The sequence below is a fragment of the Cupressus sempervirens genome, chromosome 6 (assembly GCF_028749045.1).
Source record: "Cupressus sempervirens isolate cs-2001-9-10 chromosome 6, ASM2874904v1, whole genome shotgun sequence".
NCBI lineage: Eukaryota > Viridiplantae > Streptophyta > Pinopsida > Cupressales > Cupressaceae > Cupressus > Cupressus sempervirens.
In genome coordinates, this window is record NC_143123.1 from 299,454,256 (window position 1) to 299,473,650 (window position 19,395).

Consider the following 19,395-nt stretch of genomic DNA (forward strand, 5'->3'; position numbering starts at 1 on the left):
CCCAATTTTTTACCTAATTTAAAATATAACCATTGCGGTTCACATGAAGTCAATTGGCAGTTTAATTTGTTATAATCTTGCAAAATGGTAAGATGGTTAGTCGTTATAATTTCAAGTAAAGATAACAAGCTAGTTGATCATTCAGCACGGATTCATGGAATTGAGAAGATGGTTAACTATTATGATTATTATGATTAAATAATATATAATTTAATTACGGAGAATTTCATTGCAGAAAACATTTCGAAAGGGTGGAAGCATTGTCAAAAAAGAATTAGGCACAAGAGCATCACCATCACTAGACAGATGGGTTGATGACCTAGCAACTTGAAACAGGATACATCTGTGGGACCCGCATGAGCTATTTAAATAAATAATTTGAGAAACATAAATAATTGAGTTAAAATATAAAACGTACCTTAAAGGATTTAATATCATCTTTCACCTTATTATTATAATAGATATATTTATATACATGCATATAAATATAAAAATGATATGGCACCATTTTATTATAATAATTTAATAAAGTGATGTTACCCTGTTAATATATTTACACGTACATAAATAAATATAAGATTATAAAAATATTCAAAATATAATAACATTTAAATTCTAATCTTCCAGCTCTATTCTTTCCAGTTAAATATCTTCCATTTAAATTTCTTGCTTTTAATTGATTAACACTTGGCATAAAAAACAATTTAATATTTAGCAATTCAAATTGTATTATTATCTTTCCAACTTCTCTTCCAACCTTTTTATTTTCTTTTCCTTCTATTTTTCCAATTGATTTAATACTTGGAATTTGAATGGGCAAATAATCTTTTTGTAACCGGTGGGAGCCAAGAAGTCACGGCTCGTTACTTTATATCGAAGCCAAGAGAAGTGTCGAACGCATTACCTCCATAGTTCCAGAACCCTTCTGCAGTTTTATGTCCAGATTTCCTTAGCTGACTTCATGGCAATATACAATGATTTACACCTACAAATATCGATTAATAACTTGAACAAACAGATCGATATCTATTCCTTGCCATACGAGTAATTCTGGCTGAGATTCATGGTTGAGAGCAGCTGAAGAGATAGAACAAAGTTCAATATCATAAAAACATTTCCAAATCATTAACAGGCCATGGGATTACCATTCCATTATGTTTATTTATTTCTATAGCAGCCGACTAGGCTCAGGATTATCTTTCTTACCCATGATTACATTATAAGCTTGTTGAATAATCCATGATATGATTAATGAATCTTCTTCTTACTTTATAGTTTCCTAATTCCTCATAAAAGAGTCGAATAGTATCTCTTATGGGAGAGTTTTAAAATGCAATAAACCTGAAATAAAAAGTACAATAACATTAAATTTCATAGCAGCAATTCATAGCATTTATTATGATGATATCTTGTTTGAATTTACAAATTGACCTTCTTTAAATTTAACATTGTTAATGGCAAGCGAAAGCCAAGTAACCATGGTATGGATCCATAAATTATTATGCCAATTGATATTAGAATCAATTCTAGAATCTTTAAAGAACATAATCATGTAATCACAGAGTCTGAAATGTTGGATGCATGTAATCTTCTTGTATAATTGACAGAGTCGATTGCTCTGAGATCCGAACACCTAAGATTCACCAACTGTATAGCCATGAAAAAGGGGGAAGAGGTGAGATGGAGTCTGTAATGACTTAGAAAATAAAAGTCAGATACGATACATTTAATCTAGAATAATATCACTTAATAGTTCATGCATGGTCATGTTATTGTAATCTCCCGCTGTCAAGTCGAGTGGTATAGATACCAGGATTTCTCGGTAGATGATAGATGTTCCAAGTCCAATTCCAGGTAGGGAGGGCCTTTCCCATTAGAGATTGTGTGTGGAATAAAGTTACGGTCCGAGGTTGGGTGGTTAAGCCCCTGACAATGTTTCACCTCTCCCCAAATTGTCGGGCGTACAATAGACAAAGATAAGCTATGCATTACATTGTTTTCAAAAACAAGTAGTTTTACTTTTATGAAGTATATGCAAGAAGAGGGTAAGATTATTTGAGTTTTCTCATCATTACAGTCATTTTACATTTAGATGCGAGAGAAAGATTTATCTAATGGATTGTTATATCAATCTTTCATTTATATGAATAATAAATATGAGTATATCTTCTAATCTTATGTTATTGCCAAAGTTAAGCAATCGGAAGGAAAAGAAATGATACAGTGGTATCTGAAGCCCTAATTGAATCAGTGGTATCTGAAGCCCTAAGTGATACAATAGTATCTGAAGCCCTAATTGAATTAGTGATATTTGAAGCCCTAAGTGATACAATGGTATCTGAAGCCCTAAATGATCCAGTGGTAATCGATGCCCTAATTGATACAGTAGTATGTGATGCTCTAATTTTATATAGTGGTATTTAATGGTAATCGTCATTTAATTTCAATGTAGCAGTATTGGATGGTAGTTGTTAGTTGATACTGTTATAGTGGTACTTGCGAACTAATCTAGATGATTGCATGAGCATTCTTACAATGATTTATCAGTTCAAATTCCATTACATGTGATTTTTAATTTTAACAATAAAATCATTGATGGCGTTTTAAGTTCTTGGTTAAGAAATTTTTACTTATTTTAACGGTAAATCTCATTCACATGAACATGACTGATATAACTATCTTCCTATTGAAGTGAAGTAATAACTGTATTCTATGAGTATGTTAGTTGTTAATTAAGACCCGAGAAATCTGGCTATTACAGTTATGAAGATTAATGCCGAATCTACTTAACAAGGATAGGAATAAGATAAAAGATAAGGATAAGATAAAAGATAAGGATGAATACGCACAGCACAGGAAGTTTTAATTTTAGCACAACAGGCAGAGCGGAGACAGAAGGTTCAGCAGATTACCGACAAACACCAAGGGGGTGAAGGAGCATAGATAGAGGGAGTACATTCACCTAGCAAATCGAAGAGTACCGAGGAATCGCTAGAAGAGACTCGACAGTGATTGAATTTGGTGGAAGCGACAAGGGAGGAGTTCCTTAACTTGTATACGCCGAGGGTATAGACTCCGAATGGAAGGAAAGTAACTCGCACGACTTGAAGTGTTGAAGGAGCACGAACGTGGAGTGAACTCTTCGTTCCCAATACACCTAATGAACAGATACAAGCAAAGAATTGTACAACTTCGCTTGAAGACTTTTTCTTGTCAGGTAACACGGTTGTTGGAAATAGGGTGGTTGTCTGAAGCAGCGCGGTTGTCCAAAATAGTGCGGGTACACAATAGGTACCATAGAATCAGAAGAAAGTAACAATGGAAGCACAAAAGGAGAAATTGCCGAAGTTTAATGGCGACAAGACGGCAGATCCGATCAGACACTGCAAGACATGTGAAACAATATGGATAGCTAATGGTGTAACGAGCGAGGATGATTAGGTCCAGTAGTATCTGACAACCCTACAGGGTGTAGCAACTGAATCGTTTGTGGATGTCGATCTCAGAAATTGACTACATGGACAGAGTCAAGAAGGAGTTCATAGAAGAGTTCTAACTGCTAAGGGACGATAACAAAATTGTAACAGAAATATACAGCACAAAGCAAGGAAAGAACAAAACAATATGTTTCTATGCAAGAAGGCTAAAAGAATTGGTGGGGAAGATGGAGAGACCACCAGCTGACGGATTAAAGAAATGATGGTTTGTTAAAGGGCTACGGCTGGCACTAAAGAAGAAAATGACAATTGTACCTCTAACATCATACGCAAATGCGTATAATCAGGCGATCGATTTGGAAAGAGCAAAAAACAAGCAAGAAAAAGAAGTACGAATAGTCGGACTCAGACGATTCATCGTCCAAAAGTAGCAGTAGCAACGAAGAATCAAATAAGAAAGTTTGAGCATTGCAGAAGGATATGCTACTGATGATGAAGGAATTTGAAATTTTGAAAAAAAATGTTTTGACTCAGTAAAGGGGGAATTGTGGTGTGTGGATTGTAAGGAGGGCCACACAAAGGGCTCCTGCCCGAAAAAACAATTTTGCAATATCTGCCAAATTGTGGGACATTCCACCAAGGAGTGCCTGTTCAATATGAAGAAAAAGGGATGCCAGCAAGTGTTAATGGCGCAGGAAATGTTCACTGCAGGTGCAGGAACAAACACAAACATTGACGCAACAATAGGAGGGTATCAGAGTAATAACCAACACAGAAGGGGTGGTAATAATAATAACAATAATAACAATAGAGATCAGAGTTGGATACAATACGACTCGAGTGGATGGTCGATGATACAATGTCGTGCATGCAATCTCTAGGGGGCACTTCGCCAAAGATTGTATCACAAAGGAGACACCGCAGTTGTTATGTAAATGGTGTGGTACGAGAGACCATAAAGATTTGAAATGCCCGAAGTAGCGGGTGACTTTGTTAGCATCAAAACATGTGATGAGGAAACACTAGCCATTATGTGTGAGCAAGCAAAGTACCCTAATGCAGAGGAAGAAAAGAAGAGGTTGCAACAAGCACGCACAGAGTTGGAGAAACAAATGGAAACAGAGAAATTACAAACCAAAGACTCTATCGGCACCACAAGGAAAAACCTGGCAAAACAAAACATGATAAGGCAAGTAATGCAGATAGAAGTTCCTATAAAATTAAATGACCATCTTCTTACAATACCTCAACTACAAGAAAAAGTGAAACGTAATTGGAAAAGAAATACACTATCCATGGAACGCGGAGGCCGAAGATTTATAATTGACCTACACACAAATGATAGATGAGGAGGCAACGTCATCGGATTCTGAAGGTGACGGTGGAGTAGACGACGAGGGGAAGAAGAGAATGGAACCTGATGAAGAGGGAGTATTGATACTGGAAGGAAGGTCTAACAATGATGACTTAGACTCGATGAACGGCCTACTCTATTGGCAGATGGAGGACTACGAGCTCTTTCCAAGCTGTAATATGTCAAGGGTCAACGAAGGTAATAAAGGAGAGGAGAATGAATGTCCAAAGGAATACAAAGAAGCGAAAGAAGGAAAGGCGGTTACAGCTGACGCTAAAGAAAAGAACATACAGTATGACCAGTACAATCAAAAGAACATACTGTACAAACCTAGCAAAAGGAAAGATTCCACCACGCGGTACATAGTGAACAGACCACGCAAAAAGAAATAGTTACACCACACCACAGATTTAGTAGAAAGGTGCTAGCAGTAAAGAAAACACATTGTACAGTTTGCATAGGAAACAAAGAGGAAGGGTTTAATAAAAAATTCAGCAGTACAGAGTGAAGCTGTTAGAATAAAGAATACAATTGTTGACGGCAAGGAGTGGCAACAGACGGAATTCATGGTACCAAGTTTGAGAATTTCGATTGAAAATAAGCTAGTAGAAATGGAAAGCCTGAGAGAAAGATTGTATAATTTAAATAAATTGGACGAGCGATGACTACAAGCACAATGGGCCACAAAGGTTACACAGAACAGGTGTAAGGCACGGCATGACAAGCATCCAAAATTGAATAAATTTCAACCAGACCAATTAGTTTTGAAGTATAAGAGGCGCAACGAAATCAGACCAAGTAGATTAATGATAAAGTGAGTTGGGCCATATAAAATCCATGAAGTGGGCAATAACAAAGCAATAAAATTATGGACGCTCGACGAGAAGGAAGTAACTGATGCAGTGAATGGGTTGAAGCTAAAAGTCTATCATGAAAGAAATAACGCACCTCCATGGACGAACAATTGAGAGACAGTATAAAAAAAGCAATTATTAATGTATATATGTAAATGTAAACAATAACAAACAATGTAAAATTGTATAGAGCAGTGATAAAAGAGTAAACTGAAGGCCATATGATACACCCTCCAATCGAAAAGACTTGTCTATGGCTTTAATAAATCACATGTATTAAGTGCGACAGAAGAAAACCAAACCATATGGCTAAGTTGGAAGGAATAGGCCACCGTACGGCCCGCACAAGCTCAACGAGGACAACATACAATCAAGGGCACACCATTCGTGTGATCTAAAGAAGATGATTGTACGACTTAGTGGTTCACTAAGTGTACCACCTACATAGAAAACACCGAACGGTCGTACGGACAAGAAGTGGAGAAAACTCGTACAGCTAAAGATACCATGTTGTTGTACAACCAACTAGGAAGCGTAAAATAGAAGTATATGTACCGTACAGAAGTATAGACTTGGAGACTGTAGGAAGAGAAAAACACTGTACAACCAGTTTAGTAGACCGTACGGCCTTGGAAGGAGCAGTTAGTACGCTATATAAGATCTACTATAAGGCCAATTGAGTTGCCTGTACAGCTTAGGGAAAGTGCAACTGACAAAGAGCAGAAGATAGAGAAAAGCATTGTACAATAAAGAGGAAGCATACAAGAGGTAGAGACATCACCGTACGACCTTTTGATAGAAGGGGACAAGAAGCTTTGTATGACCAAGCTGGAGGAGGCAACAAGTCCGTACGAGGTGACAAAGCTTAGGTGGAAGTGCACCGTACGGAGTGTTGTATGACCCTACAAAAAATAACAAAGTGGATACCATATGGACACAAGGGACACATAAGGAGGGTGATAGGAGGTTCTAAATAAATAAATAAAACGACAATGATGACAAATCAAAATAGTTCATAATGAATAACGTATGGTGTCGAAGGGAGACATAAATAGGTAGTGAAGAAAACATAAGCAGTCAGCAGAAAGAGTATGGGATCGGAAGAAAATCACAAAAATGGTGTGTTTTACGAACATCTATGTGAGTTTGAGGGTGCTGCCCCAAGACCCCGTGGGGGCGCTGCCCCTCAACCTTGTTGGGGGCGTTGCCCCTTAGACCCCCAATCAATTCAATTATCGGTCGTCGAAAGTGTGACTAGTTGATGAGACTTGGAGCTGCTGCAAGCATGGAGTGTCTGTGTGTCAGAGGTGGAGAGAGCACTGGAGCAAGCCTTTCGAGAGGGATGCTACACTTTGAAGCACTCGAAGTAGGTGTTAGGTGGACTTGAGGTTGGCTTGGTGGATGCATACAAAGCTCGAGAGGAGCAGACCATCCATTTGGAGGTAGTAGAGCGACACTTGGCTCAGTGTACCCAAGAGTTGGAAGTAGAGAAGGCGGCACGAGTGGTTATCAAGGTCAAATTGGCTAGGGAGATAGTATTGTGTTAGCAGAGGCTACAGATGCAACGTGTTTATGAAGACCAGTTTGGTGCAAGCACGGGAGGAATGTGAATGTGATGTGAGGGAAAAAGATCTATCTTGTTATAGTTAGTCACAATTAATGTATTCCATTTTGTTAATTTGTCCCGGTAATTTTGTAATTGTTGTTCGGAGATGACTTTACATTTTGCAAGGGATGATGTTGTCAGTAAATTCTATATTATACAAGATAGATACAATAGTATCCGAACGGCTGCATGACAATTGCGTCAGCCCTTCGGGAAAGGGGTGCACACCATCTGGAAGGGACTTTGGATCATCATTGTAATCATCATAATCATATTATAAGCATTGCAGTGCATAATGCGTATATGAATAAAGTATGTGTTCTATGTTATATCTTACTGTACTATATGCGATAAGTATCCTCTTACCCTGTGCGGTAAACGCACATCACTATATCAACACCGTCCAATTGAGACCCCACTGTTGTCGCTTGATGCTATATACATGACTCATCCTATGAGCCAACAACTCTAGGGCATAAACCTACATCACCTGACACATCTATAACACTCAAACATAAGTGTCATAATTGAGTATCTACATGCCCTCATTTATTGCACCTGAGAAGACTATTGTCTCATGCACTGACTCAACACTATGACAGCGGCCCTAAAAGTCAAAACTATCAGAGCTCATGTCCTCCACAGTCTTCAAAAACAACACCCTCATCAAGAGAATCTAAATGAACAGTGGTAACATTTGCATCTTCTACACTCACGCTATCCATAATATCATCAAAATACTCACATAAGGAACTATTGCCCTAAAACTCAGACCATGTATTACCCATATCCCCACTACTACCTACTAATGTAAGGCTTCCATCAAAGGTAGTTAGCATGTCTACAGCATTTTTTGAATAACTAACTCTACAATCCTCAAATTGTTGAAACCTAGCGTTGATGTCCTCTAATGAAACAGACACATCCACATGTCCCTATGTAGAATCTCCAACATTATAACTACAGATCGAACTAGCAGCTGCACCACTAAGCACAAGATCATCTTCACCATGCTCATCAGCAACTAAACACTCATGGTGACCACTTCGAATGGTGCACATTAGCAGACTTTCTGAGAATATTGGCAATGCAGAAGAGGAAAAGAATTTAATGAAGCATGTGCCACCACTTTAAGCCAAGAACTTAAATTTAGATCAGCTAGGCAAAGATCTTCAAAAAAGGACGAATGGTCTGGATACTAGAGTGGATAACCTAGAAAAAACGGTTAAGAAATTGGCAGATCAAAACTGCACTTTATTGAAGACCATGGCTGCCAACTTTAACACCCTGTTGAACAAGTTGGAATAGAGTAAAGGCCAAGACTCTAATGCTATGAAAGAGGACCAAGGCCTGAGCAAGCGCACAAGGGCTAACTCCAAGAAGAATGAAGGTGCAAAAGTAAAAAAGTTAGATGACATGAAAGCATCTGCAGAAAATATGAACATCCTGGCACATCAAGCAACAGACCTTTTGAAGACTCTATAGTTGTCCTGGGGCTGTCTTTTTGCTTTTCTTTTGTTGTCTTTTCATGCGTCGTTGTACAAGAGCCTTGCTAGGTCAAAGCTTCGTTTAAAGGTATGACTCCCAAAGTTAACATATTTTTTTGGATTCTTTTGCAGGATAATATTCTGACAACAGACAATTTGTTGAACAAAGGGTTTAACATTGTCAATAGATATTGTCTCTATAAGAAAGATGATCAATTGGTTAATCATATGACTATTCATTGTTCTTATACTAGAAGATTATGGGAAAAGGTTTGTGGCTTGTTCGATATTACCTGGGTTTTCCCCCTTACAATTCAAGATTTTTTCAATGGTTGGAAGTCTCCCTCTACTAATTGTTTGGTTATGAGGTTGTGGGATTTTATCCTCCCATTCCTTTGCTGCGGCATTTGGAAGGAACGAAATGATAGGGTGTTTAAGGGTAAGGAAACTAATCCAGGTCAGCTATTCTGCAAGATTAAGAATATGGTGTCTGAAAATATCAGCTTAGGTGGAAAAGGGCACCAACCTCAAAATGCTTGGGAAGAATGAGTTTTTCAGAATTGGAATTAAAATGGTATTAGTCTAGTGCAAAATGCTCCTAACCTTAGGGATCTGGCAACGTGGGATTGTCCTCCGAAGGATTGGTATAAGATTAACTTTGATGGGGCCTCAAAGGGCAACCCAGGAATAGCATGCTTTGGTATCATCATTAGGAATATGAATGGGGATAGAGTGGGTACAATGGCCATCTCTATTGGGGTTCAAAATAACCATGTGGCAGAAGCAAGTGCAGCCCTCTATGGTCTTAGCCATGCAAAATGTTTGAATCTGAATAAGATCTGGTTTGAGGGGGATTCCCTTAATATAATTAATTGTCTTAATAAAGTTACTAATCCTTCTTGGACGATTAATAATATTAAGGCAAGGCCATTGATCTTATCCATTCCTTTGAAAATTGTGTTGTCACTCACAACTACAAAGAAACTAATCAAGTTGTTGACTGAGCCGCTAATGTGGCATGCAAGAGTGATGAAAAGCTAATTTGGAATCAAAGTGATATTATCCCTATCGAGGGGCTTTCATTGATTCAGCATGACAAAGCTAGAAGTAAACAAAAATGTTTCATTAATGATGAATATGCCATTAAGGAGTAATAATGATAAGGGCAGGATTGAGGTGCGAAGGGTTATTATGAGTACAGTGTATTATCATTCAATACCACATGGATTGTTGGTCTTTTTTCCCCCTAAAATCCTTGGCTGCAATTTCGACTCTGGTATTCTATTGCAGCAGGTTTTTTTGAGAAGTGAGAGCCATCATTTTAGTGTGAAGAAGATGGGAGGAAGGAGAAAGAGAATTGAACCAGCAAGCTGCAAAGAGTGGAAGAAGAGTGAGATTTGGGACATACTGGAGCAAGGGAATTTTAGAGGATATATGAAAAAATTGAAAGATAGTAACCCTACCATAACGCGGTAATTTGTCAAAACACGGAAGGACTGGAGTATTTTGGTGGGGAATCAGAGGATGGAGGTTTCTGAAGATATCATTGCTGAAGCAATGGAACTTGATACAGAGGGTATTAACTTCTACCGAGACAGGAAGCTTTCAAATCGGGTGGTTGAAGAGTTTGCGGACTCAGCTAAGAAACGCAACAGGCTGGTAAAAATCAGTAATTCTTACTTTAGCCTTAGCTCCATTTCTCGACCTTGGAGATTTGTTATGTTCGTGGTGATAGAGTATCTTACTTTAGATGGGCGCTTTACTAAGATTTATGGTTACCATTTCATGTTGGTTAACCATTTTAGGCATAGGGTTAGAATACATTTACCCTTTTACCTTAGACAATCTTTGGGTAATTTTGTTTTAGCCATTCAAAATGATCTTGAGGGTGATCATGCCTGTCATCAGGGGTCAATGGTTTTAATAATGAACCTTCTGAAATCCAAAAGGGTGGATAGGCGCTAGTAGAGCAAGAAATCTTTAAATTGTGAGACAGAGGGAAGTGAAACAGAGGAGGAATTTGATGAGGATACAGAGGATGAAATGGCTGAGGTTGAAATGAAGAAGAGGAAGAAAGGTGATCCTAGGAGCTCGTCCAACAATAAAAGGAAGGAAAAGAAGATTGAATTGGAATAAGATTGTGATTCTGAGGAGCAGGAAAAGTGTATTGAGAAAAGAGGAAGATTGGGCAAGGCTTCAGGAAACAAGGGGAAGAATGTTTAAAGAGATTTTGTTCCCTCCGATGATGAACTCTTAATTAAGAGGGTGGGAAGAAAAAGGAAAAAAGTGCTTGCTCAGGAAGTGGATGTTGAAAAAGAACTTAAGGAGACAGAGCTAGATAGGAACAAACAAGGGGAGCATGAGGACTTCTTTGAGCGTAACAAGGATGAGGATGACTAGGGATTTCTAAAGGGAATCTTTGGTATCTCAAGGATAATGATGAACAATATTGGCACCCTAAAGAAGCAAATGCAGGATATATCAAGGGATTTTGATCAGCTCAGCAAGATGGCAAGGGGGGAGAGAACAATGGATCAGCACATTGACAGACTTTCTGAGACTATAGGCAACATGGAAGAGGTAAAGAATCTAATGAAGCGCGTCACCACTTGAAGCCAAGAACAGAAATTTAGATTGGCTGGAAAAAATATCTTCAAAAAAGGATGGATGGTTTGAATACTAGAGTGGGTAACCTGGAGAAAATGGTTAAGAAATTGGCAGATCAAAATTGCACTATATTGAAGACCGTGGCTGACAACTTTAACACCCTATTGAACAAGCTGGAACGGAGTAAAGGCCAAGACTCTAATGCTATGAAAGAGGACCAGGGCCTGAGCAAGCACACAAGGGCTTACTCCAAGAAGAATGAAGGTGCGGAAGCAAAAAAGTTTGATGACATGAGAGCATTTGCAGAAAATATGACCATCAAATTTATGATAGGCAATAGTTAAAGTGCTAAAAACAAAGATGAATGCTTCAAGTTCCCAAATGACCATTCAAATCAGTCATTCTATCTTTAATGTGACCCATATGACCATGGTCAATCCCCTTACCAAGAAACAAATGTTTTCAAGACAAGTTATACAACAGTTGAACACACCATCTTCTACATTCTTGCACTGTTTACTGTATTTCTGTGAAGCCTCACAACATTTACAAGCATTTGCCCATCTACTCATCAATAAATTTATGAAATTTTTGGATCACCCATACCATAGTTCAGTTTTATTACATACTATCTTACAAATCAAGAGTCCCAAAACCAAGATTCAAAAAGCAACTTCTAATAATGGGTTGACAAATGCTCTACACAATGGTCACACGATTTCCTCAGCAACCATGGTAAAACCCTTGAGGCTGACTAAGCTCTTTCTTGCAAACACAACACACCCAGCCAGCTTAAGGAAGCAGTCTTGTCATAAGAGTTGATTATTCGTTTGGTCTTGGATGTAGTTGACAAACAAGGAAACCAAATTTTGGAGAGATTAAAGGCTTTATTTTATTTCCATTGTTGCCAATACTGAATAGCCCTTGCACGAAGCCCATTGCGTTTGCTGAGACATTGTGCAGTAAGGACAATATTACTATTGGTGATAAAAACACATCTATTTTAAGCTTTATTTTTATGGTAAAAACCTACCATATTCATTAGATAACAATGCAAATCATTCTAATGTTTGTTCTACACTTAGATTCTCTATGGTTTTTCATCAGCTGTCATGTCAACGACTTTTAGGGAAACTGAGTGCAGCATAGAAGTGCCTAACAAATACTGTAGTCAGAAAATCAGTATAAATATCTGCTGTTTATAAATTATGCTACATGCTACAGTGCAATTCAAGGAAATCATTTAAAAGATATTCACTAATGTATCAAAAGTAATTTATTTAAACTCACTGCAAAAAAGTGAATGATCAACTATTAAAGTGCTTTGCAAGAAAAAGATTTATCTTATAAATCAAAACTGAATATGGCTCACCTCAAAGAAAAGTGCTCGCATTTTCTGCAATCCTTTGTCCTCTAAGGATAATAATACCTGCAAAATGTTTAACATGAAAATATAAAAACTTCAAAAGTCGCACAAATACAAGTTAAATGAAACCCCTTTCAAATTTGACTTTTTATATCTCAAAATCTGATCTTGCAATTCAATATTATCATTTTACATATAGGATGAAATGCAAACGAATCTTCAAATAAATAGTGTAAGAAACCGAGCAGAGTGATATTTAAATGTCAATTATTCATTTGAATTTCTACTCATTTTCAAGCTCTAACTTTCATATTCTGATAGAAAAAAACACGAAAAGATTGTAGGAAAAACTCAGAAATAAGGACATGAAAGCTTGTTTTGATACTTATCAATTATATGTAAAAATGAAATAAATAAATAAACAATGTGAAAGACATGGCAAACCCATCGTCAACTAACCTTTAATAACAAGATTGGTTGATCAGATCATTATTATTATGGATCTTGTAATGGAAATATTGTTTTTCAATTTTGCATATATTTAAAGGAAATCTCGATAACCAATAAAGAAACACTTTGCTAAATTGGTTATAAAATAAAAACTTTTACAGAAAAATGTAAATCAACAAAACAAACAAATAAGTAGAAAATATATCATGCAAAACCGTTACATGAAAAACCCAATTAACAACACAGCTCCCAGTCAATATGATATCAAGGAGAACAATTGAAACAAACAGAGATTTCTCTCATTTGATTCTGCAATATATTTAATCTTGAAATGAATCCAACACCATGTTGATCTCCTGAAAGCCTATCAAACAAACATGTCTAAAAACAATGCCAGGCACTTGATTTATGGGAAACAAGAAACGATCCAATTAAGATAACTGAAACCTAGTTTCCAAACTTTCTAAAATTCCACAACTGAATCGAAGTAAAGCCTACAAACATGGAGCCCAAGATCCAGATGAATTCCTAGGAATCCTACAAACATGGAATCCTATATACAATAACCAAAAGTGTTATCATAATATGAAAGGGACTAATGACAAAAAAACATTGAAGGTACTAAAATGAGATAGCAAATTGGAAGAAGCCAAGTAGAAATGAGGCATGATACAAACTATGAAGCAAGAGGTCTCAAAGGCGATATTCAAAAGGGCTGCAATGATTGTTCAACTGCAACTATATAAACATATTAAAAAGTTTAATAATAAAATATCGGATATCTCTCAGCAATTGAAATAAGCCAAAACAATATGTCTTCTATTTCGAAAAGATAAGCAATTCCATAAAGCATTTATGGAAATCGATGCAAAGAGATAAAACAGGTATAATAATGACAAGTCAGCTTGCATTAGTATGGCAGGCACTACCTTAATATAGCTAGAAAACAAACAGGGATCGACGAAGATGTCACAAACAAACAATTGAAGCGATAACATACATATGGAGACGTTTTCAAAATAGTGAATATGTTGAGCATTGAACAGGACCAGTTTCATGTGTGTAAAACAAAATAATTGAAAAACCTTTACACCCAGCCAAGCAATGGTCAATTTGGAGCCTGTTGACTGTATTGTATAGCAATGAAATTAATATGCCCAATGCCAATAAGACAGCGATGGGAACTTAAGATGTGCCCGAGAGTTAAGAAGCACTGTAAACAACAGTCAGAGGAGCCCATGGTAATGTCTGAGAAGTCTATCTAAGTCTGCAAAAAAACCCGAGACACATCAGCATTTAAAATAGAAGAACCTCAGTTCAAACAAGCAGTGATGATATACAGGGAGCAACATAAGATTCAAAGCAGCAACAAAATATAGAGAAGACGGCAATTATAAAGGAAATATATGTGAGACAAAAATGGTGCCAACAAGGATCTTAGACAGTGTTGATTGGCAGAATGATCATCGTTCAGATAGAGGGTGCAGAAACATTGAATGCAAATATAACACAGAGCCAAACAACTCTAAAGTTTACAAAAAGCAAAAATATTAGAAGTGGATGTAGCAATAACATATTTGGTGATATCCTGATCCATGTCAGAGATAGAAAATGATGGAGTTTTACGGCAGTTAAAGCAACCCAAGTTGATGCTGAAGTTGGATTGTGAGATAGAAGCATATTCGAGAATGGTGTCAAGTTTAAAGACAATATTATAGTGGTTAATAATATTAAAAGAACCATAATGTAAAAAGCTACACTCAAGTTAATTGAAGAGGTGATTTATTTCAGAACTGAAGTACCTTTCGAAATCAAGTACTACTCTTTCTTTATTAAAATATAAATAAAGAGATGCAGCATTGGCAAAAATAATTGAGCAGAAAAATGTATTAAGGGAGATATACCAGAGATAAGAAAGGGGTTAGAGCAGATCAATGAACTTGGTAAAATAATAGAGTATATATCTATATTTTCAGAGTTATTAAATCTGACTTATTCATGTGTGTGTGTGTGTGTGTGTGTGTGTGTGTGTGTGTGTGTATATATATATATATATATATAAGAGTGTTCATTTATAGAGGAAAATATAAGGAAAAGCATTTTCACAGATAAGTGAAGATTTGAAGCAGATATACATATTAGTTTGAACATAAGTTCTGGAACAAAAACAACCATCATCAGTTGACTAAGCGACATTGCTAAGGTGGAACAGAAGTTTGTCTGCAGTGGGTTGGTGCTCACGAAGACAACTAGTGGGGTTGGTACTTCCAATAGGCCAGTGCTTGTGAAGTGTGGGAGTTGGAGCTTCCACTGAGTCAGAGCTCATAAACATAAGGGTTGGAGCTGCTAGTAGGTTGGAACCTAGAAAAAACATTGTAAAAGAATAAAGTTTATATAAAAGCATTTACTTGCTGTGGTTTTCACAGGGAGTCACATAAGATTCAAAGCAGCAACAAAATATAGAGAAGACGGCAATTATAAAGGAAATATATTTGTCATATGTACTGCAAGAGGGAAAGACAAGTCAAAAACGGTGCCAACAAGGATCTTAGACAGTGTTGCTTGGCAGAATGATCATCGTTCAGATAGAGGGTGCAGAAAATAATGAATGCAAATATAACACAGAGCCCAACAACTCTAAAGTTTACAATAAACAAAAATATTAGAAGTGGATGTAGCGATAACATATTTGGCAATATTCTGATCCATGTCAGAGATAGAAAATGATGGACTTTTACGGCAGTTGAAGCAACCCAAGTTGATGCTGAAGTTGGATTGGGAGACAGAAGCATATTCAAGAAAGATGTCAAGTTTAAAGACAATATTATAGTGGTTAATAATATAAAAAGAACAATCGTGTAAAAAGCTATGCTTAAGTTAATTGAAGAGGTGATTTATTTCAGAACTTAAGTACCTTTCGATATCAAGTACTACTCTTTCCTTATTAAAATATAAATAAAGAGATGCAGCACTAGCAAAAATAATTCAGCAGAAAAATGTATCAAAGGAGATGTATCAGAGATAAGAAAGCGGTTAGAGCAGATCAATGAAGTTGGTAAAAGAATAGAGTTTATATCTATATTTTCAGAGTTTTTAATACTCACTTATTCATATATATATATGTTCATTTATAGAGGAAAATATGAGGAAAAGCATTTTTAGAGATAAGTGAAGATTTGAAGCAGATATACATATTAGTTTCAACATAAGTTCTGGAACAAAAACAACCATCATCAGTTGACTAAGCAACATTGCTAACGTGGAACAGAAGTTTGTTTGCAGTGGGTTGGTGCTCACAAAGAGAACTAGTGGGGTCGGTACTTCCAATAGTTCAGTGCCTGTGAAGTGTGGGAGTTGGAGCTTCCACTAAGTCGGAGCTCATAAACATAGGGGTTGAAACTGCTGGTAGGTTGGAACCTACAAAAACATTGTAAAAGAATAAAGTTTATATAAAAGCATTTATTTGCCATGGTTTTCTCCAAGATTGGGTTTCCACATAAATCATTGTGTCATTGTGTTCATGTGCATAATTTTTTATTTCAGAATTTGAAGTTATTGTGGTGATTAAAGTTTTAAATTGGGAAAGTTGTTATTATACTCATTCACCCCCACCCCCCGGTGTAATCATGTGCTGTCAGTACTAACACTAAGAAGGCTTAAAAATAAGGACATTACACTGACAGACACGTCTTTATTAATTTCACTCCCCCCACACCAATCTAATTACTTTATTAATAAAGTAAAATTATAATTTAAGGTATTAAAAATCACTTTATGTGCAATGGGGCAATGACCCCCAATTAAATGCCACTTAAAGTTCAGTATTAATTGAATAAAAGTGAATGCCCAAGTTGAGGAGATCGTATAAAGTTTTTATTATAAACCCAAAAGTGAATTTGAAAGTGGACTTAGATGCTTTAGGAGATTGGGGTTGTAAAAAGTTCACAAAAAACAAATCAATCATACTTGTTGATCATTTGACTTATGCTTTTTTAACTTCTTGCCTGTAGAAGGAACCAGCTATGGTTTCAGCCATTTTTATACTTTGAAGAATGAAAACTCATCATAATTGCAATCTTGAGGTTGTGGGCTATCAACTGAATCATGGCCATAGTGTGGGCTTCATCTAGAAGTATAATTGACCATAGAGAGAAGATTTGTGCAAGGGTTTAAAGCATTTGTGAAACTTCATCAACTGCAAACCCGTAGCTTCATTATTTCAGCCATTGTCAGTTATATTTCAAGCTATTCATCTGCTGCTAACATTCATCCTTTCAGAGGGTTTCAGGGAATGTATTACTTGTGAGTTCATTGATTCTAACTCCTAGTTTTCTTATATTTTGGGTATTGTTGTTTTAGATAATAGGGGTTTCCTAATGAACTGGGCTACTATTATATTGTGAAAATTCCGAGTATTCAAGCTGGTATAGTAATTTGGAATTTTCAGCTATGTATCATCAATGCAGTATCAGTTTTCAAATATAAAATTTGTTATTGCAATACCTTTTATTTTCTGAAATATATTTTCATATCAAACAAAGCAAATACATCACATTCATTCCACAAAACAAACACAAACAAGGCAGAAAATTTATATTTACAAGAATCCACCTGGAGAGAGTTCTTACACAAAGCATGAGTAGCCATGATGTAGAGATGAGTGATGTAGCCCTTTTAGCAACAAAATTATAGGTTAAGTATGATATTACTTATATGCCACAAATTTCATAATCCATATGTTTTGTGCGTATTCGATAACACTTACTAATGTATTATATCTGTTGATTATGTATCTTCTAGCTATATTCCACTTCTATACTCATTTAATCAATGTGCATTTGTGTGTGTAGTCAACGTAGCTTCTATTTCTTCAGTTTATTGTGCATTTATAAGTTTATTTATTAAAGGATGCATCAAATAAGTTTTAAATCCTTTAAAAAGTTTCTAATTCCTCATTTTTAGGCCAGTTGTGTCCAAGTATAAGCGGTTTGCTGGATTCATAGCCATTAAAGTTAGTCCTGCTTCAAAATTATGTAGGGTTTCATCAAATGAAACCAAAATTATAAAGTCCGGCACTAACTGGTATACAAATGTTTCAATGCACACCTGGCCCGCATATGTAAACACTTTCTGATTGGCCAAATAGATTACAATTCTTTAGTATTCTCTGGAATAAACTTTTTCAACAGACCTAAGCTTCTTTGGAAAAAGTTCATATAAAAAAAGGTGTTTTGTAATGTTTCTTTTTTGGGGACATTAGAAATCGATTAAATAATTAAATTTTAAGCTGTGAAATTATGTAAAATTAAATGACAACTTAGTTTAATTATTTAATAAAGTATTAAAATGACTTAAATGGGATCTACTGAAAATTTATAAAAGTCACATTATAATTATTTTACCTTCCAGTATAATTCATAAATTAAAAGGGGAAAATGAAAAGACAAATAGAGGGAATTTCAAGAGTCTTCTAGAACCTTCATCAGAAAATTATAAATTGGCAGCTTGTGCTCCATTTTCGAGTATGGTTTATTCATTTCTTTAGGCAGAGCTCTGAGAGCTTTTTGTTTCAGTTCTAGTTTACTGAGTATGGAAACCCTTAGGATTCTTTCACTGGATTTGACAGAAACCCGATTTGTTATTCTAGAAGATGGATTTGCGACAGAGTACACGACTGGGCTTATTTGTGACATTTATTTTGGAGACAAATTTCCAGTGTTTTGAGGTATTTCATATCAGATCTTATAAAGAGATTGTGATGTTTTATGTTCATATTTAATTGATGTTTTATGTTCATATTTAATTTCAGGGTTCTATGAATTTCAGCATAATCTATTGGATATTTACAAATCGGTAGCATGCAATTGTTTGTTAGAATTTCTATGATACATTTTGCAAAATCTTAGAGAAAATATCCCAGAGGGATATTTCATGTTTTACTGTCTCTTCTCCTTTTTCCAATTTAGACATATTTCTGTCCCAGTAAAATCTTACTTCTTTATTGATAATGTATTAAAAACATCTTGTCCAAGCACAACCAAAGGGAAAGCTAACTCATTGGCCAGCCTGGTGTTGTCCTTAGATTAACCTGTATCTTTTACTCATTGCTAATACTTGAAGACATTGCTATTTTATTAATGTTTCTCTATCATGATATAAAACATATGTCATTGACTTATAACCATAGTTGTTCAGAACAGAATAAGCTAACTACACTATTATTGGTAAACCCAC

The 19,395-nt window shown here is 36.0% G+C and overlaps 1 protein-coding gene across 3 annotated transcripts in view; it reads right to left on the reverse strand.

Annotated features, from left to right (window-relative positions):
- CHR18 (chromatin remodeling factor18) overlaps positions 1–19,395 on the reverse strand; it is a 311,394-nt gene that overhangs the window by 129,702 nt on the left and 162,297 nt on the right. For all 3 annotated transcript variants that reach the window (XM_089787935.1, XM_089787937.1, XM_089787936.1), the window contains exon 22: positions 12,718–12,774. In XM_089787935.1, the coding sequence (XP_089644061.1) occupies positions 12,718–12,774 (57 nt within the window). The remainder of the gene's footprint in view (positions 1–12,717; positions 12,775–19,395) is intronic.